Here is a 24,882-nt window from a genome sequence, read left to right as displayed (position 1 = left end):
CATTTTGTGGAAAATGTTCTGATAGAATTGTCTCTCTTAGTAATGAGGCAGTGGCTTCAATTGTGATGTGTAAAAGCATGAACTGAGCAGATTTGAAAACTATGAATAGTCTCTTCATTGTACTTGAATGTTTAAAACAAAATAATTGAGACTCTTGATATGCAAATACATTCTTTGATCAACATATTGACAGCAAGTTCTTTTTCCAATACTCCATTTAAAGTTTGATGCCAAAAATATTTATTTTCAATCCACCCAAGCTGTATAATGTATTACATAGAAAATGTTGTAGATTTTATGTCTGAAAAATTTTGCTTTGCTCATTAATGTAGATATTTTTCACATGAAATTAGACTCAATTATATTAAATGATTTGGAACATTGTATGTAATTTATCTATCACATACATTTATATGTTTTGTAAAATTTTAAAGATTCCAGGCGATTTACAAGAACAGAATATATTACAAAGAGGAAAATCAGAACGCTTGTCGCTCCAAATAAAAACCAACATCTTTAAACTTAAGCTAAAATATTACTATTTATTGATTTTTGCTCTGTCTTGAATTGATTTTAATGTTTTAACATTCTTTTTAAAGATGATCCAGAAGGAGCTTTCGTCCCACCAGAGATTGATGAAACTGGAAACACATTTGAAGTAAGTAATAAACTCTTCTGCTACAACTCAGAATGTCTTTAATTGTAAAGAAATGTTTTTAAAATGTCGAATGCTTAGTATGGTTCCCAAATATGAATATCCGTGTGGTTTCTCCACTAGATTTTAGTCAGAATTTATTAAATGTATCTTCTGTTGCCATTTTTATTTGTGGACAATGATTGTTAAGTAATTAGTCTATGACATACTGGAAGAAAATGTTTGATAAATGTATTCCTTTATAGTAAACATATTTTCGTGTTTGTGTTTCATTGTACGTATTTGTTCATAGTCTAACTATAACGATTGTAGCAAGCTGTAACATTATTTGGTATTTCCTGTAAAAATAATTTTGGAATGTTATTTTCTGAAGACATGAATCTTCCTAGTCTAATGATTCTTAAATGTTATTTAGGGTTGCATTGTATTAGAGTCTTAATTATACTCACTAATTCATTAGCTTCCAAGATCAGATATCCAAAGGCCTCATCAGTTGTTAGTTTTCTACTGACAATTCTATTATTTAAAGTTCTATTATTTAAAAAGTAAGAAGTTCAGCATGTGTGGGAATCAGTAGAAGAGAATACGTGTAGCTCAGGGTTGAACTGTGGAGACTTTGGTGCTCTCTGACTTGATTGTTTTCTTGACAATGTTTCACTCTACAACTAGATTCATCATCAATGTGACTCTGACGACTGATGATATTGCCTAGTTGGGTAGTGAAACATTGGTAAGCAAGCAACAGAGTTCAGAGATCACCAAAGACTCTATATATGTGTGCTGACCCAAACCTTGTTCAAATCAAACAAACACAAATTGTTCATAAAAGCAAACCTTTTTTAATGTGGTGCTGTGAATTTTGTGCATTCACAGCCAAGAGTCATTTCAAACTAATTGTCCCAGGTAAGTGAAGCCCTTTCAAGGTTGTGAAAGGCTGCCAAGAACAAAAGACTAATTGCAGATAAATATCCCAAGCCAGAAGTTTCAAAAAACAAACTGGAGTAAACAGGACTTCGACGAGAACTCTGAGCATAAAGAACTTCTTTGCTTCCTGCAAAGAAGCCAACCCCAAAGGCTGGCTTTTATCCCTTATGAGAGGGGCCATCACCTTCCAGCCTTACACCTGAGTCGCCCGTGCTGCTTCAGCTGCTGTTTCCTTCGAGCAGCCCTGCACACATGCACACTGAGCACAAGCTCCCTGGGATCCTCTTTGTCACTGCTGCCAGACTCCACAACCTCCAAAGGCAGCACGCCACCCTCCGATAGTCCTGGGCCCATCCCTGCATCACACGCAGGCCCCTCGTCCGAGTCTTGCTGTCAGAGACCTCAACTGTCTGCATCTGCTGCCAGCAAACCACAACAATATGTGGAAATGTTAAGATGAATTCTCTCTTAGGTTGGGTCTTGCTAGAATGTGATATCCCAGCAGATCCACGTGGTATTGTCCTACCTGGCTTAGGCTTGGCAGACCCAGCTAATATATGGAAGTGAAATTGCTAAGAAGTTCCAGGATGGTGGCAAAAATCTTCAAGCAACCCTTAACGTTATCAGGAATTAAGCTAAAATTGAAGGGGACTGTTAGATATTATATTATATGCATTGATGTATTTCTAATTATTAGTAATTGTTTCTGAAATCTTGGCTGGTAGGACTGCACAGGTCTTCAGGGATACTTTATTATCATAAAAGGTCAAGTAAAATCAAATCAATGTAGTTTTCTCACATCTGTTCAGTAATGTCTCAAAGTATTTTTTAATTGTTAGTTTATTTCAGTATTAACTTTAGTCTATTTTTAAACTTTTTGTACTTTTTAAAATTATTGTAAGCTTGCTTGAGAACTCAGTTGAGCAGAACGGTGAGCAAAACTTTAAGAGTACTTATGTCTTAAAAATCTACCCAGCGTATAGCATTTTAAAATAAGTTCAATACATTATAAAATACATTTTGTCTTGCGAAAATGGTCACAGCTGGCACAAGAATACAATTATGAAATTGTAAATGTCAAGGTGATATTTTTTTAAAAAATCAGCTTACCCTAAATTATTTACTTTATTTTCTGTCCAACCAAGATTCTAAAAACTAGAGCTACCTCTGATAATGTATTTTTCTGCATGGCATCAGATGAAATAGCTACAGGCATCATCTGAGGATGATTGCATTGGGCAGACTGAACATATTTAACCTCAAATAGGTTAATACTACACCCTTATACCTGACCTGGTAGCAAAGTGGCAGCCAGTAAAATTCTTAAAATAACATTATATTGCAGTGGCAGTAACTTGCTCAATATTGCATTAGCCTAGCTTTCCATCATATTGACAGTCCCACACAGAATACATTACGGTAATTAAAAACTGAGGTTATCAGGGCATGTATCAATTGCCTAAGCTGTCCCCTATCCAGGGGGAGACATAATTGTTTTATCAACTGAAGGCCTTTGTCAATTAGGCTTTTAGTGACTCTGCTTGATCCATGAATATATCTAAGCGATGTATCAATTTCTGTGGGAATGCAGTTCTGCAAGTGTTTTCTGCATCTGGAAGCAACCTATCGATGGGCTGTTATATAGTGTACATTCAGCATCAGATCAGTTTCCGTCCTGCTGGCCATTGCATCCAAATGTTGACCCAGATCCAGAACATCCTCTCCTGAGTTAGATATAATAGTGCAATAGAACAGGACACCATATTCTTAAACTGTTGATGACCACTTCTGCACAATCTCATAGATCAAGTGGTTCTTAGACTTTACAATGCAGATAGCCCTCAACATATAACTGTAATGGAGTCTGCCAATTAGGATCAAATGTTATGATGGTCAACAAACAAGTTGTTAAGTGAATGCTGGGGTCATAAAATCAATGCTGGGATTGCTAAGTGAACCAGTTCATTATGGGTACAAATACTGGAAGTCCCAGTATTCAACAAAACAGTCATAAAACGCAATCATTGCAAACAGCTCTCTTTATGGAAACCTGAAAAAACAGTTATTGTCCGTTGGGACTATGCTGAGCCAGACTGACCAACCATTTCCTTTGGAATGAGGCCATATATCACTGAGTTGTCCTTGGGCTAAAGATTAATCCAGGAGTTCTCTACAAGGCGTTGACTCCTAGAATACACTGACCAAAATATTCTGTGATCCAGATTCTAAGACTCCTTCCAATGGTCTCCTGAACTTTCTAAATCAGACTTAGCTGCCAAATTTAGTTGCCAAATGGGATGAAGTGAGTTGTTCTTAAATTTCCCACACATAGAAATGTAGGTAGCAAAATTTGTAAACTTATATATATTTATAGAAGATAGTATCAAAAAGAAATGGCCTATCGGGCGCAAGAAATCAGGAAATCAGGCTGTTCAAATAATCATTAAGTTTATTATCTACAAAAACCTGAACTACTAATGGTCAAGGAGAAATTGCAGTAGATAAGGGTTAACAGAATTGAAGGAGGGCTGGATTTAGATCTCTTGTGGATGCGAATGGACTTGAGACTGATGACATACTTGACCCCTTCCTCAGGCTCAGCCTGGTCATCTCCTACATGGCCATTTTGACAAAGTAAGAATTCTCTCAAAGAATGCAGTTCTGGTTAATCACACAATCCAACACACCTGACTTTTTCAGCAAGTGTCCTAGCTAACTATTTTTTATTTCTGCCTTCTCTGCCTGACCCATCTTAATTCTTTATCTCTTCTCGCTGTACTTTTTAAATGATACACCCAATTTTTATTTAACTATTCCATCCTATTCTCATTCCATCATGTTCTTTGCTGTTCAGGATATCTGTTTTCAGAATTCCATTACATCAATAAGAGGTAGTGAATGTATCCAACATGGCTTCCTCCTATTTTCTCCACAACAACAACCATATGAGTTGGGTTGGACTGAGAGAAAAAGTGACTGGCTCAAAGTCACCCAGCTGATTTTCATGCTTAAGGCGGGACTTGAACTCTTGGTTTCTAGGCTGGTACCTTAACCGCTAGACTAAACTGAGTCTATTATAATAATATTGAAAATTTAGAAGCATTACTGTCCATGAGTTGAAAGTTTTTCCTCAGATAGGCTGCAGTTTATGATTATTTAGTGAGGAAGGAAAAATAACAAGCATAACTTCCTAGCTGATGTGTTATTGCTCACTACATTTCTTCCAGAACTGCATCTTTAGTCTTGGAGGTCGAGCTCTACACATTTCAAGGAAATGAGAAAGATGCCAGAGCATGCTCAAGCGTTCTGCTCTTAGTAATAATGGAACCACAGATTAACGGAGAGTATTGTGGAACAACCTATGAGTACATATTTGAAAAGAGAATGAAAGCCCTAGACTGCATGTTACTTTTTTTAAAAAAAATAGTTTCTGTCTTGAATTTGCAATTAAAACGAGTTTTTGCAATGCGCCAAACACTGAGCACTTTTACGAAATGCTTAGTTTTTAAAAACTCCCATCTTTACGGGCTTTCATTCTCCCCGTGGGAATTCCACTTGCCGCCTTTTCTCCCCAAGTCGCACTCATGCCGAAAAGAGATGACAGCACATTTCCAATAAGGTTTGCTACATAAATTCCCACCTGAGATTTCTTTAATAGATTCATTCTGTACACTGGCACAACAGTAGGCTTCTGCTGGGCCTAAGCAGGGTTGATCGTGTCAACTCAAGCCCCAAATTGGCATTTTGTCCATATTACAAAGCTACCATTCAAACTGATACCGCAGATTACAAATATGCATTTCCCTTGTTCACAGTATGTGAGTGCTCAGTGTTAAAAAAATCTAAACATCTAAGCCAGGGGTGTCAAACTCAAGGCCTGTGGGCCGGATCCAGCCCACGGGGTGCTTAGATTTGACCTGCGGGGCCAACCTGGAAACAACGAAGGACCGGCCCGTGGTGCCTGTGCCAGTGAAAACGGAGCTGAGCAGAGGGTTGCAGGAAGCCGTCGTAGCTGGCAGAGCACCCAGGCCACCACAGGTACCCCAACACAAGTGTCGTTGAGTTAACCATGCCCACCCTGGCCACCCCCAGGGTCAAACAACCCTGATGGGGACCTCAATGAAATCGAGTTTGACACCCCTGATCTAAGCTATTGTATCATACAGGCTTTTAAAATGTTAATTAACTATAGGAACAGCAAACATTTCTTTCCTACCCTTTTTGGGCAGCCTTTAAGACATATATAATTGTGTTATTCTGAACAGTTTTGTAGCAGCTAGTGTCTGCAGAATCTGGTTTTAAAAACTACTCTGCTTTCTGTGCTTTTCCTTAAGTTTATCTCTGCCTGACTCTATCTGTGTATACAGCTGCAACTTTTAGTTTCAGTGCTCCTGGGCAGATTTCTGTAAATGATATTGCTTAGATCCATCTAACCTTTTCTTTTCTTTGGGCTTAAGGTATTTTCCCTTGACTTAAGGAAGGGAGATTATAAACTATGACTGTGTGTTTAAATTCTTTTCTTGATCCAATAAAGGTAGTGCCTTTAAACTAATACACTCTCACAGAAATAGTGTACAAGCTTTTGGGGTCTCTTTCCTTGTGTGTTCCTTTAGTCCTCTGTTGAGGTTTGCATAGCTTCCCTCGTCCTGCTTAACATTTTCATTGCTATAACTACGTGAAAAACAATATATTGTTGAGTTTCATTGAATAAGTTTAAAATGGAAATTGAATCAGAATAAGAAATTTGTCATATTCTTTTAAAAGACACCAGTATCTTTGTTCTTTGCTGAAATGGGTTTTTATGGAATGTAATATGATAAATGGATTGTTTTATTAAAGCTGAATAGAAAAAACAGTTATACACATAACAACGCTAAAATAATTTTCACCCTGCCATTTGGATTTGGAACGGTTGGTTGTTGTCCAGAAAGTGGGCAAGGAACCTCATTCCATACTTGAATTGAGAAGTTTGTAGATTTTAGATTCCACATAAGGCAAAATGAAGAGAATTAAAGGGGAGCAATGGCAATAAGATAAAAATATATATTAATTTCCTATTTGAAGTTTAAAATATCCTGTCCATTTCTTTCTTGGTTTGGTCTCACATATGTTCAACACCGCTCTTTCAGTTAACAGCTATCTGCTTCTTTCATATTTTCTCGATAGATAAATTTCTCCCACTCTGGTTTTGCATGATTGCTGGAAGCTTCTGTCCAGCAGCCATATCCATCCGAAAACCACCTTGTATTTTGAATTTTTCCTGTGTTCAAAAGCTAGGTTGAAACAATAGCATACTATTGCAAATACACTGGATATTTTTTAATGTCATGTTCTTATCAGAGTTGTTGTAAGGATAAAATTGATGGGATGGAAAAACGTTATGTATGCATCAAGTATAGTACTGTATATAGTGTCAACCAGCTAAAACAAAGATCAAAATATCACTTAGAAATCTCATGTGTTTTTGCAGGAAACTCCTGATTATTTCTTTCAAAGAGTTTCTGTGTGTTTGTGTTTGTTTGTGCATGTATTTGCACTTTTGAATAAGTGCTGTCTCCTGGAAAGTCTCTGAAGTTTTCTTGGTAATTTTTTCTGAAGTGGTTGCCTTTGCCTGTTTCTTAGGGCTAAGGGAGAGTGACTGGCCATAGTTCACCCAGCTGGCTTATGCCTATGTCAGGACTAGAATTCATAGTTTCCCAATTTCTAGCTTGATGCCTTAACCACTACACCAAACTGCCTATTTGTCTCTTGGAGTGCTGAATCATATTTGAAGGATTGAGACTATTTTTGTTGAATGTATATCTGATTGCTTTTTAAACAGTTCACGACTTGGAGCCCCTTGGAGCCAAAAGATTATAGTCCCCAATAGTAATCATTCTCAGAAACTCATCACTTCAAAGATATATAAAACTCTGTGTTGAGCTCAACTTGCTTACTTTATCTGCTAAATAGTCAAATATATTAGCATAATTATTGCTTGATTGCATTTAACATATTTATAACTTACTTTTCAGCCAAGATTTGGTCTCAGAAAAGTTTGCTTTTGAAAGCAGTGACAAAAACATATGCTGTATTTCTGAGTACTGCATAGGTGTTTTGACTCACCATATATTGTACAATATATGTGTAATATATCTGGTCCCAAATGTTAATGTATTACCATAACTAAAATTTCCCCTATAACTAAATCCCATCACCCATCTTGATTTCTCCCATGTCCAATTTTGTTCATATTGCAAAATATGTATGATTTTATCAGTATGTTTTTTCACAGAATAGCAATAGCACTTAGACTTACATACCACTTCACAGAGATTTCCAGCCTTCTCTAAGCAGTTTACCAAGTCAGCATATTGCCTCCAACATTTTACAGACCTTGGAAGGCTGGGAGGCTGAGTCGACCTACATGAGTCTCTACTAGATCCTTGCTGGAAAATTCACTGTGTTAGTGTTTGCATGTATTAAAATAGAAGCTATTCAGTTCTGTTTTTTCATCCGTGATTTTAAAAAACTGTATGATCATTTGTATTCATTGCACTAATATGCATTTTGTCTATAATTTTCATAGAATTGGGAAGGTTTATTTTAGCCTTTACTAGAGCATGTCCAATAAAGGTCAGCCAATCACCCCTCCTTTTCATTTTTTCTTGCCCTCCAAAATTATTTGAAGATGGGTTCTGATAATTGATCTTGGTTTTGTTACCAATACAAATAATTCTCGACTTGCAACAGTTTATTTAGTGAACTTTCAAAAGTTACAACAGCACTGACTTATGACTATTTTTCACACTTACGAACATTGCAGCCTCCCCCTGGACACGTGAACAAAATTCAGGTGCCTGGCAACTGATTCATATTTACAATGGTTGCAATATCCCGGGGTCCTGTGATCCCCTTTTGCGACCTTCTTGCAAGCAAAGTCAATGGGGAAAGCCAGATTCACTTAAGAACTGTGTCCCTAACTTAAAAGCTGCACTGGTTCACTTAACAACCATGGCAAGAAAGGTTGTAAAGTGGGGCAAAATTCACTTTACAAATGCTTCACTTAGCAACAGGAATTTGGGGGTAAATTTTGGACATAAGTTGAGGACTAAAGTTGTACTTTACCTGAAGGGAATGAACCAAGTTTCCCTTGTTTTCTAGGAAAACCAAGAAAGGGTGGGGCCTGTGTTTATGTAAGGTGCATTTGTACAGAGGTTCAGTGGACTAGCTCTACAGCTCTGGGAACCCTAAAGATCTTCTTTTCATAATTTATGTCAGAGTGGTTTGTACCTTTGAATTGTCCAACAAAACTTAAAAGGAGATATTTTGTCAATTAACATCTGAATTTCTTAGATTACAAATGTCAGGACTGCTTTGTAACAAGTCCTTAAGCTGTGCTTCTACCCATCTCTTGTGCTTTTTATGAAACCTGGCAATAGGGATTTCCAGTCTTCATTAAGCTTATGTATAAGGAAAAATTGTATTTTCCCCATGTTGAAATTTCTGCTTTGATCCTTTCTTCCTTTTCTTTTCCTACCTTGTATTTCATTAAGAGAGTCCTTAAAACTATTAACTCATTAATTTTACTGAAGTTAAAATTATAATTCTTTTTAAAAAATGTTTAAAGTATAACTCTTGGTATTGTTCTGAGGAATATTTGGCAGAGATAGTTTACCTGTTCTGTTTACAATAAATAGTTTGAACTGATTTGAAGAAAGCTCCATCTAGTGGAAATCTGATAAACTACTGGCTTTGTTTTTACCTGAATTAAAAAGAATCATTCATGGTGACAATATGTCGGAGTTTTTTCAGATACTATTTATTTTCCATCCTGCTGATGATCGTGTGTATAAATCAAAAATAAACATATCATATTGCATCTTAGTGTGATGCATAAATCTATAATTGTATTATTCAGTATAATTAACTCTGCCATGTTTGCTCCTTCCCAGAACTATGTAATCCTGATATAATGTTTCAGCTGAGACATTGTAGAACTAGTTAAAGCTTGTTCATTACTTATGTTGTATTTGTAAGGCGTTTGCTTCTTTTTTAGTGCAAAGATATGAATGGAGAATCAGGGAAGTGGGTAATTTTTTCCCCTTATATATATTCTAACTCCAGCCTCCAGGCTAGCTTAATACAGAGTTTTCCCTTTTAAGTATTTAGTCAAGAAAAAAAGAAGAAGGATTAGTGTTATAAAATATGAAAGGATACATTTAAAGACATTTCAAATATTCTATAATGGAATGTCAATAAGACTCCTTTTATGTTGTACACAAAAATGAGATGTTCATTCATTCATTCATTCATTCATTCATTCATTCATTCATTCATTCATTCAATGTATATGCTGCCCATCTGCCAAGGGTGATTCTAGGCTGCTTACATTCATTCCATTACAATGTCCAATAAAATTTTAAAACAATAAAGATCTTAAATTTAAAACTCAGTGAAAATTAAATTGACCAAGATGGAGAGAAAGGGAGCAAGGTAGACACTTTGGGACAGTGGGAGGAGTTGGGATGTTATCTAATCTATTACCCATCTTCAGAATGCCAGATCTCCATTGGGGCACCAGGCCAGTTAGCACAGCCATGTCTTCAAACCCTTTCGGAAGGCCAAAAGGATGGATCCCGCCAAACAAAAGTCTTTGACGGATGGAGTCCATTGCATGCTTATTCTCCGGCGTGGGTGTGACAGTTCCTCAGATAGCCTAGACCAGCTCCATGAAGGACTTTAAAGGCGGTAACCAACACCCTCAATTAGACCTGGAAGCGAAACCAATGCAGCTCAAAGAAAACTGCTTGAGTAGTGCATTCTGCACCATCTGAAGCTTCCAGATAATGTTAATTATAACTCACTGGTTTTAGTGAGGCTAAGTTGGATTTAAATACAAAGTGGTACTTGATAAAGTACCTTGTTTTTGCTTTTAATTTCTGCAGGCCCATCTGTATTCCTTAGGAGCTACTTTAACAGCAGCACTAGAGTATACAATGGAAACTGAAACGGATCCGGAATTTAGCCAGGATCTCTATTCTCTGCTTGGACAAATGCAGAAAGAAAATCCTAAAGAAAGGCCAGACATTGAGGTAAAGATTATTTTGTCAACTGAACCTGATTTGTCGTCATGAATTGCAACATTTATCCAATCTTCCTTTCACTGTTTCATTAGAAGATAATTGGCCGAAGCTAAATATGGGTAAAACATCTTTCCTTGAAATGTAAGCATTATTGTTATATAGAGAAGTGAATACAGTATGTGTTGTTTGGCATTAATATAATTTGTCATTTCTGCATAGGAGTTACTATTCTTCTTTATCAAAAGGATAACAGTTTGGAAATATACCTTTCCTTTATTAGTGCCTGAGTTTTTAGGGGGGCAAACATTCTAAATAAACGTACTCAGTGGAATTTTTAAAATAATGCATTGCAAGGAAATGAATTGTAGGTCATAACAGTTATGATGCTTACCATAATATCAGAAAAAAATGAACTATGTGCTAACCTAAGAAGTCAGGATTGTATGTAATGTTTGTTTATCAGAATATTTTAGACTTGGCAAGTTACTTGGTTTGTTTGGCTCAAATACTTTGACATTGCTCATATGTATATTTTATTTGTTTATTGCAAAAATGTATACTCTGCCAGCTCCCAAAGATTCAAGGCAAATTGCAAAGCAGAACAACAAACTCTCAAACAAATCCCAAATCCCACAATAATAGATAACATTGCACTAACTCTTCTTTTTTAAATCAAAACACAAATCCAATTTAAAGCATTCTCAATTCCTCACCCTCCTACCCCCACCCCCATCGAGTAATATCTGAAACATGGCAGTAAAATTCAGGGTTTTGTAGAAGGACAAGATTGTGGGAGGAAAATGCACCTCAAGGGGCAAGCATTTCGAGGTTACTCCATTGAGGTGGACAATCTAAGCCATGGCCCCCAACCTTTTGGGAGTTCCTTGGAGAGAGGTTTTTCCATGGACAAGAGGGCACGTGGTTTTGCGTACTGCCTGCATCCCACAGATGGGGCTTCGCTTGATTGTGCAGACTGCCAATCCTCAACCAGGGATTAGGGACCCCTGATCTAAGCATTCTATCCAAAGGTGAATACATGGACAGGATACCCTGTTTCTCCAACAATATGGCCTCCCCCAATAGGAAGTCCCAGCATGTTTTATAGGCATGAAATGAAATTAAGCCCCTCCCCCCCCAAATTAAGGCCTATATTAAAACATGCGAAATGGCGGCGGGGCTTGTTGTTAGGAAGTACTTTTGTTGCATACCCAGATATGGTGCTGCCTGCGTTGACCCTGATACAAAGTGCCCCACCAACGCCGAGGTCAACATCAAAGCTGTCACCACCCGCCCTAAGATGCAAGGGGGGGGAATTAAGTCACCCCCGAAAAGACGGCCTAGCTGTTTTTTCGGGGCCCCAAAAAAAATAAGACCTGGCCTTATTATATGAGAAACACGGTAACAGGAGAAGATCGCCTAGAAAGTTGACAACAACCAACCCACATAAACTTTATAAGCTGAGTCCAGCATTTTGAATTAAACGCAGAAACCAATTGGACCTTCTAATGCCAACTGGGTTAAGGCTTCCTTGCCCAAGACTTATGCTTGCTGCTGCAGTAAGAGCCAGGGAGCCCAGGAGAGCCCTCAAAATCTATTCCTTCAGTTTAAAGTTGTTTTGGCTATACAGTCTCTCACATGTCTCCAGATGCTAAATAACAGCTGCTATTGCATGGTGGCTCAGTGGCTAAGACTCTGAGCTTGTCAATCAAAAAGGTCGACAGTTCGGTGGTTCGAATTCTAGCACCGCGTAACAGAGTGAGCTCCCATTACTTGTCCCAGCTTCTGCCAACCTAGCAGTTCGAAAGCATGTAAAAATGCAAGTAGAAAAATAGGGACCATTTTGGTGGGAGGGTAACAGTGTTCCGTGCACCTTCGGCGTTTAGTCATGCCAGCCACATGACCACAGAGATGTCTTCGGACAGCGTTGGTTCTTCGGCTTTGTAACGGAGATGACCACCACCCCCTAGAGCTGGAAATGACTAGCACATATGTGCGAGGGGAACCTTTATCTTTTACCTTTACTGCATGTCTGGCCTGGGGTGATGGTGTGCAACTGAGTTTTTGCAGCATTATGTTGATATTTCATCCTAAATTAATATTTGATCTACCTAAGCTGCTGCTTCACTCCAGATTTTAAATATCATGGGTGAGTGGGTTACCATATAATAGAGCACAGATGAACATCTCCCCTTGTGATCTAGGGTCCCATACAATAGCACAACCACAGACTGGACATCTCCCCTCATGATCACCAGTTAGAATCATATACTCCAGAAAGATCCTTCATACATGGTGTCTCTTCATCATTTGCTCTGTAGGCAATCTAGAAGAATAGAATGATGGATGCTATTAAATGGTACTAAGATATCTGTAGAAGCAAAAGTACATACACCCTTCTTCCATGTTTCAGCCAAAGTCATCTATCTGACCAATCAATGCAACCTTGGTCCCATGCCCAGGTCTAAACACAGACTGGAAGGGATCCAGTTAAGCCACTTCATTTAGTTAAAGGCCCCAAATCTTTTCAATTCTCCTAAATATGTCACAACAGCCTTCCAGAAAGTTATCAATCCAGTCCTTCCCCAGAATAAATCTTGAGCAACCCCGAACAAAGCTTCTGAATGAAAAGAACCCAACAGTGGTCTTTTCATTCACAATTTTCATCGCTGTCATAAACTTGTGAATGAGTGTGTGCCCCGTTGGGTTTACTTATACTCATGTTTCATTTTTAAGTCCAAAGTATAAATCTCTGAAGAGCAAAGTGCAGTGCTTGGACTTCAGCTGCATTTTTAGTTACATTTCTGTTTCCTGGAAATTGCTGTTTTAGTTACTAGGAGATGCTGCATGTTTACTATTGAAACTTGATTTCTGCTATAACATATTGCAAACCTAATTCGAAGCCTTTTTATTCATTTAAAATCCCCTACCAAAAAATGAACGAAGGGTGGAATTTTAACTCAAATGTTGGTACAAAAAAAGCAGATAAGGTATTTTCCCAATATAAATTATATTATATTTTATTATCATATCTATATTTTAAACAGAATAAAACATTTTCAAATATTATGCTACATACTAATTTGTATACACATAATAAATCAACAGTTGACGAGATATGCAAATGCTGAAATTTCCAAGGTAATGTTAATTGGTTGGAACATATGAAAACGCAGCTAGATAATTGATAACGTGTCTCTATATAATTGTCATTGTAGGTTGTTATATCATTATGCAAAGAGAAACTCAAGCTTTCCTCCCCAACTGATATTTGCCAGGCTCTTTCAGCCACTGGAAGAAAAATGCTTTCAATTGAATCATATGGCACCTTTCAAGGTATAGTTTGCATATTTTGATGCATATTATGGACCTTGGAGTAATAATATCAAAACAATGTTTGTTGCTCATGAATTGTATGGGCTGAAGTGACATCTAGTTCTTTATGTACAGGATAATTTTTTTAAAAAAAGTCAATACAGTTCTAGGCTGCATAAACAGAGAGATAGAATCAAGATCATGCAAAGTTTTAATGCCGCTTTATAATGCCTGGGTAAGGCCACACTTGGAATACTGTATCCAGTTTTGGTCCCCACAATGTGAAAAAGATGTTGAGACTCTAGAAAGAGTGCAGAGAAGAGCAACAAAGATGATTAGGGGCAGGAGTGGGATTCAACCAGCGTTACAACCAGTCCGGTGATTACGTTTTGCGTGTTACGTTTTATGCACATGCAGGTGCACAGCGTTTGAAAAGTCTCTTTTCCCCTGTTTTTTCAACCTCAGCTGTGCAGGAAATAAAGGACAGGTAAGAGCCCGGGCAGGCCGGTGGGCCAAACAGCAGCAAACACAGAACCGGTTCTGTGTCTGCTGTAAGGCATCCAGAAAGTATCCATGATATCAATCACTCCGAGACATTTTCTCTCCAATTGATTTAATTAGAAACAGATCTGGCATTTCAAAGGCAATTTCCCAAAGTGAAATTATTTTCGCGCATTACACAGAATCCACCTTCTCTCCTCCCTTCTCTCCTCCCACTTCTACACTTCATAAATCATGAGGACCAATTAACTGCAACTGGAATTTCTTAATACGACATACAGAATAACCTTGAACTTTTCAACTTCTCCACCCCCCCTTTCATGAAATGTGACAGCTGAATTTTAAAGGTGACATCTGCTGCTCTTCAAAGCTACCAGCTCTATAGAACCAGGCAAAACCGGTAGCATCCCACCTCTGATTAGGGGGCTGGAGGATGGAACATATGAAGAGCGGTTGCAGGAATTGAGTATGTCTAGTTTAATGAAAAGAAGGACTAGGGGAGACAATGATAGCCATGTTCCAGTATCTCAGGGGCTGCCACAAAGAAGAGGGAGCCAAGCTATTCGCCAAAGCAGGACAAAAAAGCAATGGGTGGAAACTAATCAAGGAGAGAAGCAATGTAGAACTAAGGAGAAATTTCCTGACAGTTAGAACAATTAATCAGTGGAACAATTTGCCTCCAGAAGTTGTGAATTCTCCAACATGGGAAGTTTTTAAGAAGAGATTGGATAACCATTTGTCTGAAGTGGTATAGGATTTCCTGCCTGAGCAGGGGGATTGGACTAGAAGACCTCGAAGGTCCCTTCCAATTCTGTTATTCTATATTCAGATAGTCCTTGACGTACGATCACAATTAATTCCAAAATTAATCGTAAGTCATGCTGGTTGTTAAGTGGATCACCACATGACCACACTCAGTTTTATGACATTTTATGCAGCAGTTGTTAAGTGCAAACTGTGGTCATTAACTGAATCAGTTTTACTCAGTGAACATTCCCCCCCACCCCGAAACCCGCAGTAAATGCCAGATTCTGGCAAGAAACGTTGTAAATCACCCTCATGTGACCACAGGATGCTGCAAATGGCCATAAATGCAGGCTGGTTGCGAAGCATCCAAAATACAATCATGTGACAGAAGGCAGTCAAAATTTCAAATCTAGGGCACAAATAGCCCCAGGAAAGCCTGATATAACTTCAAATGGTCATTAAACAACTACTGCTAAATTGAGGATGACCTGTACTTCGAAATAGTCTTCTCTTTTTATAAGGAAATGTGAATTTCCAAGCCTCCTGTTTGGCATTGTGGATGTGTTGACGTTTTCAAGCAAGCATATAAGCCAAAGGTCTCCAAACTTGGCAACTTTGAGACTTGTGGATTTCAACTCCCAGAGTTCTCCAGCCGGCATCCCGGCTGGAGAATTCTGGGAGTTGAAGTCCTCAAGTCTCAAAGTTGCCAAGTTTGGAGATGCAATGTAAGCGATGGTTGGCAATGATCTAGTTAGCCTAATCTTACCCAGATGTTACTTCCAGGCTGTGACATGATGGAAAGATTATTGGCGTGCACAATATCATGGGAAGCCATCAATAGTTTGGTATTTTTTCAAGTTACCCTTTCTTATTTAAGTTTTGATAATAGCACCCCGTATTAATTTCTAATTTTCGTAGCACTAACAAATTCAGGATGGGATGAGGAGGCAGGAGGAAAAAAATGCTTTTAATAAAAGCCTCTTTCTTTGTATCTAGACAGTTCTGATAACATCTGGGAAGGGACATTCTATGAGAACCCTTCACCGTATGAAGAGTGCCCAGGTGATAACTTGGCTAAGACTAGAACACCATCACCAGAGGACTTGAAGTTTGCTAGAAGTGAAAGTTCTTTTGGCACCTATGCTCCAAATGATGGAAACAGTGATGTAAAGACCATGAAAATCAATAAGAGGAAGGAAAGAGTTTGCTGCCAAAGTATTTCAACCTGGGTTACAAAAAGTCAAGAGAGGAACAGTTTTATGAAACGCAACAAGGAGTTAGATGCCAATCCATATGCAACCGGAGCGGAAGGAGATACATTTGAGAGATACTGTTTAAGGAAAATTAGAACTTTTCCAAATGTGCCATTTAACTCTGAGACACACTCAAGAGCATGTTTATCTTTTATAGAGCATCACACTTCACTGACAAGAAAGCAGTGTCAGTTACAACCTGGTTGTACTGAGGATACTCTCTTAGAAGGAACATTAATTCAGTGTGATCATCCTGAATCAAAATCAGCATCTCTTCTGCATAACAATTTTGGAGAATTTTGTCTGAGCCCAAATACATCTTCAGTGCATCCAAACTATAGTGATGACAAAGAAACTGTGGATATTTTTCCATATCGTTGTGCTGTTTCTGAGACTTCAGGCCAAAATAATCCATCACATGCAACAGAAGAAACAAATACTGGACAGAATGCATTAGAAAACTGTTGTGTAAGTGAATTCCGCAATGAAACTCCTCTAAAATCAGGTGAAAACTGTTTGTTTCATATTAACAAAATGTCTCCCACATTTATGGCCTTTAAGGAAGATGGATGTAAGTCAAGCATGCTAAGTTCACCTGAAGAGAAACACAGGGAGAGAAAAGACTGTTGGAATGAAGACAGACAATATGACGACGGGGATTCAGAAATAGGAAACAATGAGGTAGCGAAAACAAATCCTTCATTTAAAAACTATTTTAATTAGTCTGGCACAGAAAGAACTTTATTTCTTTGTGGAGATGGGGGAGTGTCGCCCTACAATTAAACACACTTAACACATATATACTGTGGTGAGGTAGTGGGGCAACTTTTTATTACCAGCACTTTAAAAAGGAAAGTTTGAACGGGAAATTGTTAATAAACCTTTGGGTTTGAAAATTTAAGTGGCTAAATTTAACACAACTGAAATATAAATGAAGTAAATTTCTACTTTATCACGCTAAATTAAAAACCACTATTTTGAACCACTTTACGGCCAATTTTATAAAGATCAAGGTTCTGATTCACTTTTTTAAAAAAGTTGATACATGTGGCATGTCAGACTCGTCAGGCAGAATGCTTTTCTCAGCAATGGGATATTTTCGTCAATTCTTGATGTAATAGATGCTTGGAAAAAGTGTACTGGAAAAGTACCACTGGCAGTAGGTGAATTTATTTATTTTTTTGATAGTAACTTGAAGATGGAGCATTAGAAGCAATTTTATGTCTGAGGCTGCTATGATCTATACCAGTATCCCTTAGTTTTACCATGTACACGAAGGTTTTAAAATAAGATGCCAGGGATATACATAAGAAGTCCTATTCATATAGTAAAAGCAGGCTATTATATGAGTAAAACAAAGAGAAACAGAGGAGTAAAATTTGCAGTTTGGTTCAGTGTTCAGGAATGATTTGAATGTTTTCTGCTTGCATTAGGTAGTGTTCATTTTGGAAATAGCAACACTGTACACATCTTGACACACTCCTTAGATTCCAGCTTTCTTAATTTTAATGTTCCCTTTTGTCTCGAAAATAACATAAATTTCCTAAGATGCTCGATCGGTCAACTTTAATGTCATCCTCATGCTTCTATGCTCCTCTTTGCTTTATGTCAAAATTACATTGCGAAACCTTCTGCCTGCCAACTTCATAACTGTATCTTCAGACTTTTTAAATGGCTTTTTCTTTGCAATTCATAAATAAACCAATTCAGGTGTGACTGAAAAGTCTTTTTCTCTAACCTTAATTTTAACCTCGTTGCCGGGTCTCTTTTTCATGCAGTTGCCATGGCTTTTGAACTACAATATAAAACTTTCGTATGTTCTCTTGCTTTGTTCTGATAATTTCAACCTCAGACTGTCACAGAAGTGAAAATCAAGTTGCCGATGGCCAATATATAAGTTTCCCAGAGTCACTATTATTCCGATCCCTAGATAAATCTGTTCAGAAGCTGGATGCAGTTTTCAGGAAAGAATTCCTTTTAATTCTCAGAAAAGGGATTTTTTTTTTAACAAAACTAAAATAATAATAATCCAACCTTTGTCCACTTAGAAGGAAAAGAATGCTCCCTGAAATATTGAAGCTTTCAAACACAAAGTACAGTGGATGAAGAGGCAAAAATAAACTTACAATTTTCCTTTTCTACTATCCATGAGCTTTAAGTATTCAAAAATGTTGTTCTTAATATTTATAAATGAGATAAACTCTTAGCAGTAAAACTTTGGTTCCTGGCTACTGGTAGTTACTCTAACAGGGCACGGTAGGTAGTCCCCAGTGCAGATGCTAGGAAAAAAAACTTTATTTACAAAAGCCAAAACTTTAAAAAGTTTGCCAAATCTGACAAGATGTTACAAGTCTTCTCAGAGGCTGTCCACTTTAATTTTTAAAATATTCTAATTAATTGATGGGGAAGTCTTTTGACAGCTAGAAGGAAGACATATAGCATGAGGTCCACGAGCGCCTAAGCCTTGGCTTATCAAATGGTCTTCAACCCTTTTGATGATGAGGTGGTAGGCCATACATAATAAAACTTCAGAACAGTTGCACTAGATCAATACTGCATTTGATTTGGTCTTGGTACTAGAGATTCCAGAATTTTAGACAGGAGTTTTTTTCCTGCCTAAACATCACTTGAAGTCCTTCCTTTATCATTAATCTTCTTTGTTCAACTATATGAAGCCTAACTTTCGACTGGGTTCCAGGTGTCTTCAATTTTAGATGTAGTTATAGAGAGAGTGCCTTGAAAATTCAAATCTACTCATTGGAATTGTAAAATTCGGAAGATTCTTTTTTATTCAAGGAGCAAAGGAAATAAGCTTTTTAAAAAACTGGTAAACTGGGAACAGCCTCATCCTCAAGAGTGAGGGACTTAGAGAAAGAGAGACATCTAATGAGAGGAGCCCTTGGGGACAGGGTGGTAAATTAAGTCTCCTGTACCCCATTCTGAAGAAATGGTAGACAGCTGAGAAATCAGCAATAGGCAGGAAGGCCAGGAGAGGATCATAGAGAAAGGATTATCTCCAGTACTTGAGGGACTGTCACAGAGAGGGAAGGATTGACTTATTCCCCAAAGAACCAGAGGGCAGGACAAGTAATGGGTGGAAGCTTGTTAAAGAGAGATCCAACCTAGAAGTAAAGAGAAATTTTCTGACAGTAAGAGCAATGAATGGTATAGCTTGCCTCCCGGAGCTGTGGGTGCTCCGTCCCTGGAAGTTTCCAAAAATAGACTGGATGTTTTAAATTCCAATTCCTTCTTCTACCCCTTCCTACCTACCTCCACCCAAGATGCTAGATTACTGGAGTCTTTGGACTCCAGTTAATTCTGTTGAATCCCAGCCCTGTTTGTAATAAGACCATGCTCCTCCACAGCTTAATAATGGTGAAGAGGAGGTTCCTGGTGTGTATCACCAAGACCTGGGCAGATGAGCACAGAGGGCTTCCTCTGTCTAACCAGGTTTCAGGCTAGCTGTCTCAACCAGAAAAAGCAAGGACACTAAGAGACCATCTCACTTTAGAAAACGCTACTTATGATTTAAAGAACACAGCCAGGAGCCCTAGGGAAAGAGTTGTCTCAGTCTTCTCATATCACTCAACTACAATCCTACTCAAGTCATTTCTTCTTTTTCTACTTGTACTGTTGTTGCTGTTCCTGGCCTTTGTTGTTCCTGGTTGCAAGGTCCTTCTGTTTTGCACTGTGCTTGCTGCTGTTCTTATAGCAAAACTATTTATTTATTTATTTATTTGATTTGCCAATTGTTTACAAGATAAACTTTTATATATTTTTTTATATTTTTTATTTTTTTTATAAGATAAAACTATCTATGTGTGGTCCAAGGAAAAGTTTTATTTTTCTGTTGGCTTGTTGCATGGTTTGACCCTCGTTTTTAAAGCTATTTCTAAGCCAAATGGTCTCTCAATCATTAGCATGAGCCAGTTTGAACTAGTGGTTAAGGCATCAGGCTAGAAATTGGGAGATTGTGAGTTCTAGTCCCACCATGGGCTCAAAGCCAACTAGTTTGTGGAATCACTTTCTCTCAACCAACTCACATCACAAGGGGGTTGTTGCAATGCAAAGAGGAGGAAGAAGGAGTAAAGGGTATATTCCCTACCTTGAGTTATTTATAAAAGTAATAAAGGCAGGATGAATATTATTGCTTTTAATAGGATTCTCTCTTATTTCACTGATCAATCAAGGTGAAAAAAGTAACCCTCTATAATAACTTTTCTGTGCATTTTCGATCGCCTTATTTACTCCTTTTTGTTCGAGAAGAACATGAATCTTTACAATTGTATAATTGTATAGTTTCATATTCTAATTTTATAACTATATAATATTGCATTATATTTGGGTGGAACCTATTTCTCTGTGTGCTAGAAGAAGAAATAAAAGTAATTCTTTTGCATATTTATATCAAAGGCACTAAGGCATTACTGTTTGTATTTTTGGAGAAAGTGAGAAAAATCCCGGTATTTTGAGAAGAGGTATTACCTATATCATAAATGCAATAACTTATGTTCATAGATTAACATGCATATATTGTAATTTAAATTTAACACACATTGTAATGAGTATGGCTTCAAAAACACTTTTTGTTTCACAACTGTCCTTAACATTTTGCTTTCAGTGTGTTTTTCTGAAACATCTCTTAATACAGTATGGTAAACCCTTGAAAGATTATGAACTCTGGGCTTTATGCCACGAATGTTTGCTCACTCTGGAGACATATACAGATTATCCAGGTATGACTTTTGCTATTTTTTCTTTAACTAATGTATTTTTTTATTTTAATATTTACAACACGCTTCATTTTTTTTTCAATGCTCTCGGTATGGAGTGAATAGATACTTTAGAGATATGCATTTTGGCTTCCTATTGTACCTCATAGCCAACCAGCTAATAAAAAGTAGTGGCTATGAAAGGATGAGGGACTACATTGATCCTTACAATAGAAAAATGGATTGTAAAATAAACTTCTTATATTTTAATGTTGACTATAACTCAGATATTATTTATCATCTACGTAATAGAAACTTGTAGGAGCCTCAGTTGCTAGAATATTTCACACTTCCTTTTTGTAAATTGATATATCTTTAAGGCATTCTTGAACAAGAATCTTAAACTGTGTGTAATGACACATGAATACATATAGTTAATAATTCATCACATTTCTATTTTATTACCACTATAAAGTCATTGTCTCCATGCCACCAAATACCACAAAGGAATTATAAAGTAAAGGCATAGTTTGAGAATTTTTAACTTAGCTATTTAATATCTTAAGATGCTAATTTCTGTAATAATACCTCAGGTGAGCATCTGTGTGTTCATCTGGCAGGTAAAATTTCCACTGTCAGTACAGATTGTTAATAGGTCCTTCTCTATTTATTTCAAAATTTTGGGCTTGCATGAATGTTCTTAATGCTTGTTTAGCACTTCATAAACTTTGCCACAGACAATGATCTTATTTGCAGCTTTGGCATATTGAAGAAATCTACCTTTATGCTTGTTTGTTTTTATTTTTAAAAACCAAACTAATATAAGCTTGACAATTGCCTAAGGCGGGGTGTCAAACTCAAGAAGAACCGGTCCACAGTGTCTCTGCCAGTGAAAATGGAGCTTTCCTCAGCTCCGTTTTTGGCTGCGATGGCCTCCTGCAATCCTCTGCCAGCGAAAATGAGCTCCATTTTCTCTGGCAGAGTGCTCAGGCTACCACAGGTGCCCCCGACACAAGTGACGAGCTGGCCATGCCCACCCTAGCCACGTCCACCCGGCCCCCCAAGGTCAAACACAACCCTGATGCGGCCCTCAGTGAAATCAGGTTTGACACCCCTGGCCTTAGACATCATATTATATATTCAAATTCCCTGGGGTTTTGGATAATCCGAGCAAGGTGCTAGCCATTACATAGTCAAATTACAGTATATCCAACCAGAAGGTCCTACAATAGCAATAGCACTTAGACTTATATACCGTTTAACAGTGCTTTACAGCCCTCTCTAAGCAGTTTACAGAGTCAGCATATTGCCCCCAACAATCTGGGTCCTCATTTTACCCACCTCGGAAGGATGGAAGGCTGCACCAACATGCCAATTTTGTAGAGTGAAATTTCCCTGCACCTGAGGTTTACCTCAAAGGCTGAGAGATTTGGACCATCTTACTTTAACTCCCACATAAACTCATGATTACAAGAAAATCCTTTAGGTATTAAATAGAGCAGTGTTTCTCAGCAACTTTGACGTGTGTGGACTGCCAGAATCCCACAGCCAGCAAAATGTATCAAGGACACTGTATCTCTAAGTGACTGCATAAGCTTCTAATGGACCTATGGTCAGATAACAGTGTACTTTGTCAGAATTCAACATTTCATAATTTAATTATTCTGTCTTATAACCAAATAATCAAAATAGATGTCAGTGATATTATAAGCCCTGTTAATATTGTTAATGTTATTGTCTATTTTCCAGCGTATTTATGTTTGGATTCTATAGTAATCAATCATGATGGAAGTATTACTTTTGTTCCATATGGAAATGAAGGTAAATACATCTTGCTGTGGTTAATACTTTTAAAGTTTCATTTAATTTGGTTGCAAAAATTAACATTTCTATTGCATTTTGTTTTACTTTTAGAATCTTTGGATAGGTTTTACTTGGCTCCTGAGGCAGCAGAAGAGGGTTTTGTTACTGAAAAGGTATTAAAATATATGAACTTTGCATTATATTTTAATGAAGATCCATCTTTAAAAAGAGCTATACTCCAAGACAAATTCTATCCAGATTTATACTACCTATACATAGTTTCTTTATATTTCAGGATGCTGCAATTTGTCTGCTTTTTAGTAATCCTTTTTGAAAAGTGGAGGTTCTGCCTATAGGCCTTAATTATAAAAAAACATAGAAGATAAATTGCACACTGGTACATATGTCCTTTTGCTATTTGCTGGTAACTTATAAGATTGGTGGTCTTATTTTTCATTCAGCTCTCACATATATAGAGAAGAAAAATATAGTTGCAAATAATATAGTTAACGAAAACAAGGAATAATTAAGATTTAAAAATCTGTGAAAAGTGGATATGAAGAAGGCCAGTAATGATATGTGAAGGAGTGGAATGGAATGAATCGAATAAAATTAATGCTGAGAAAAAATTAATAAGTCAGTCATAAATTCTGTGGGAATGTTAAACAATATAGCTACAGAGAGACATCTTAAAGGATGTTAAGAGTGAGCTAAGTGTGTAGAGATGCGTCTCAGGAATTGGAACATTAACTTAAAGTAAACAGTAAAGAGGATGACTTTGTCAGAGATGGGCCAGATCCATTACCAAAGTGACAAGGAGAAAATCATGGCTTACGTCCCAAACAAGCAATGGCTATGTGGTAAGACAAATACCCTCCCTAATTCATGTGTGTGTAAGAAGAAAGAGGAAGTACAAAACAATCATACTTGCAAGATTCTGTATAGCCACCCTCAATACAAAAGTCTTATTTTGCCTGTGGAATTGATTCATGGACTACTTGGTGAGGCTGACATTTACATGGTTTGATCTTTATCCCATTTTTTGAGTTGATATACACAGGATTGTTCAGATGTCTTTGGATCAGTCATTGGATATCAAACATCCATATGTTCTTCTGGTAATTCGAAAGCTTATCAAGTATTGATAAGGCTAAGCTTCCTATAAGGAGCTTCCTTAATGTCAATCCCTGAAAAGCAAGAGTGTACATTTTCAACTTTATTCCATATTATAGTCGCTGACTTATCTGGAGATCAACTAATGAATAGGTGTCTGTGGCTTGGTTTAATGATGAAGGAAAGCCCATTATTACACTTACTTGTGTCAGCCTAAGATACCTCTAGAATAGACTTATTTACTTGATCTGAACCCAAATGTGCTTTTCAAAAGGCAACTGGACTTTGTTTTTCCTTAAAAACATTTCGCTTCTCACCCAAGAAGAGTCTTCAGTTTTGACATGCTTCTTGAATGAGAAGCGAAACATTTTCAAGGAAAAACAAACATTCAGTTGCCTTTTGAAAAGCACCCTTGGGACAGCCATGACTTGGATGACTGAGAATCACCATAGAAACTTGATCTGAAGCTTGTAATTCATCTGTTGGACAGTTATGGTTTTAACAAACACCCCAGTTTTATGTTGATTTGGATGTTCAATCCTGTGCATTCAAGAACAAGGGGAAAATAAAATGAGACTTAACTCGGTGACTTAGCTGCCTTTACACTGCGCCATTTCCCACAGGCCTGTATTTACTGTATGGCTGCAATTTTGTGGAGAACAGCAAGAAGCAATTTTCCACCTGATCACAAATTGGTGTTGCCAGGGAAACTGAAAGATTTTCTTCTGAATATGGCAAGAAGCAAGCCAGGAGACCGCCCTTCTCTAGCAGATGCAATTAAGGTGAATTAAATTCAG

General features: G+C 37.5%; 1 protein-coding gene across 1 annotated transcript in view; it reads left to right on the top strand.

The window, feature by feature from the left end:
- KNDC1 (kinase non-catalytic C-lobe domain containing 1) overlaps positions 1-24,882 on the top strand; it is a 73,849-nt gene that overhangs the window by 16,951 nt on the left and 32,016 nt on the right. Inside the window, exons 3-10 of the mRNA XM_087965678.1 lie at positions 600-658; positions 10,507-10,653; positions 13,860-13,977; positions 16,201-17,138; positions 21,079-21,193; positions 22,919-22,990; positions 23,084-23,145; positions 24,709-24,867. Of these exons, the coding sequence (XP_087821804.1) occupies positions 600-658; positions 10,507-10,653; positions 13,860-13,977; positions 16,201-17,138; positions 21,079-21,193; positions 22,919-22,990; positions 23,084-23,145; positions 24,709-24,867 (1,670 nt within the window). The remainder of the gene's footprint in view (positions 1-599; positions 659-10,506; positions 10,654-13,859; positions 13,978-16,200; positions 17,139-21,078; positions 21,194-22,918; positions 22,991-23,083; positions 23,146-24,708; positions 24,868-24,882) is intronic.

The sequence above is a fragment of the Notechis scutatus genome, chromosome 4 (genome assembly GCF_049901735.1).
Source record: "Notechis scutatus isolate UNSWTSFEM ecotype Mainland chromosome 4, rNotScu1.2, whole genome shotgun sequence".
NCBI lineage: Eukaryota > Metazoa > Chordata > Lepidosauria > Squamata > Elapidae > Notechis > Notechis scutatus.
This window is presented reverse-complemented; position numbering and strand designations above follow the sequence as displayed.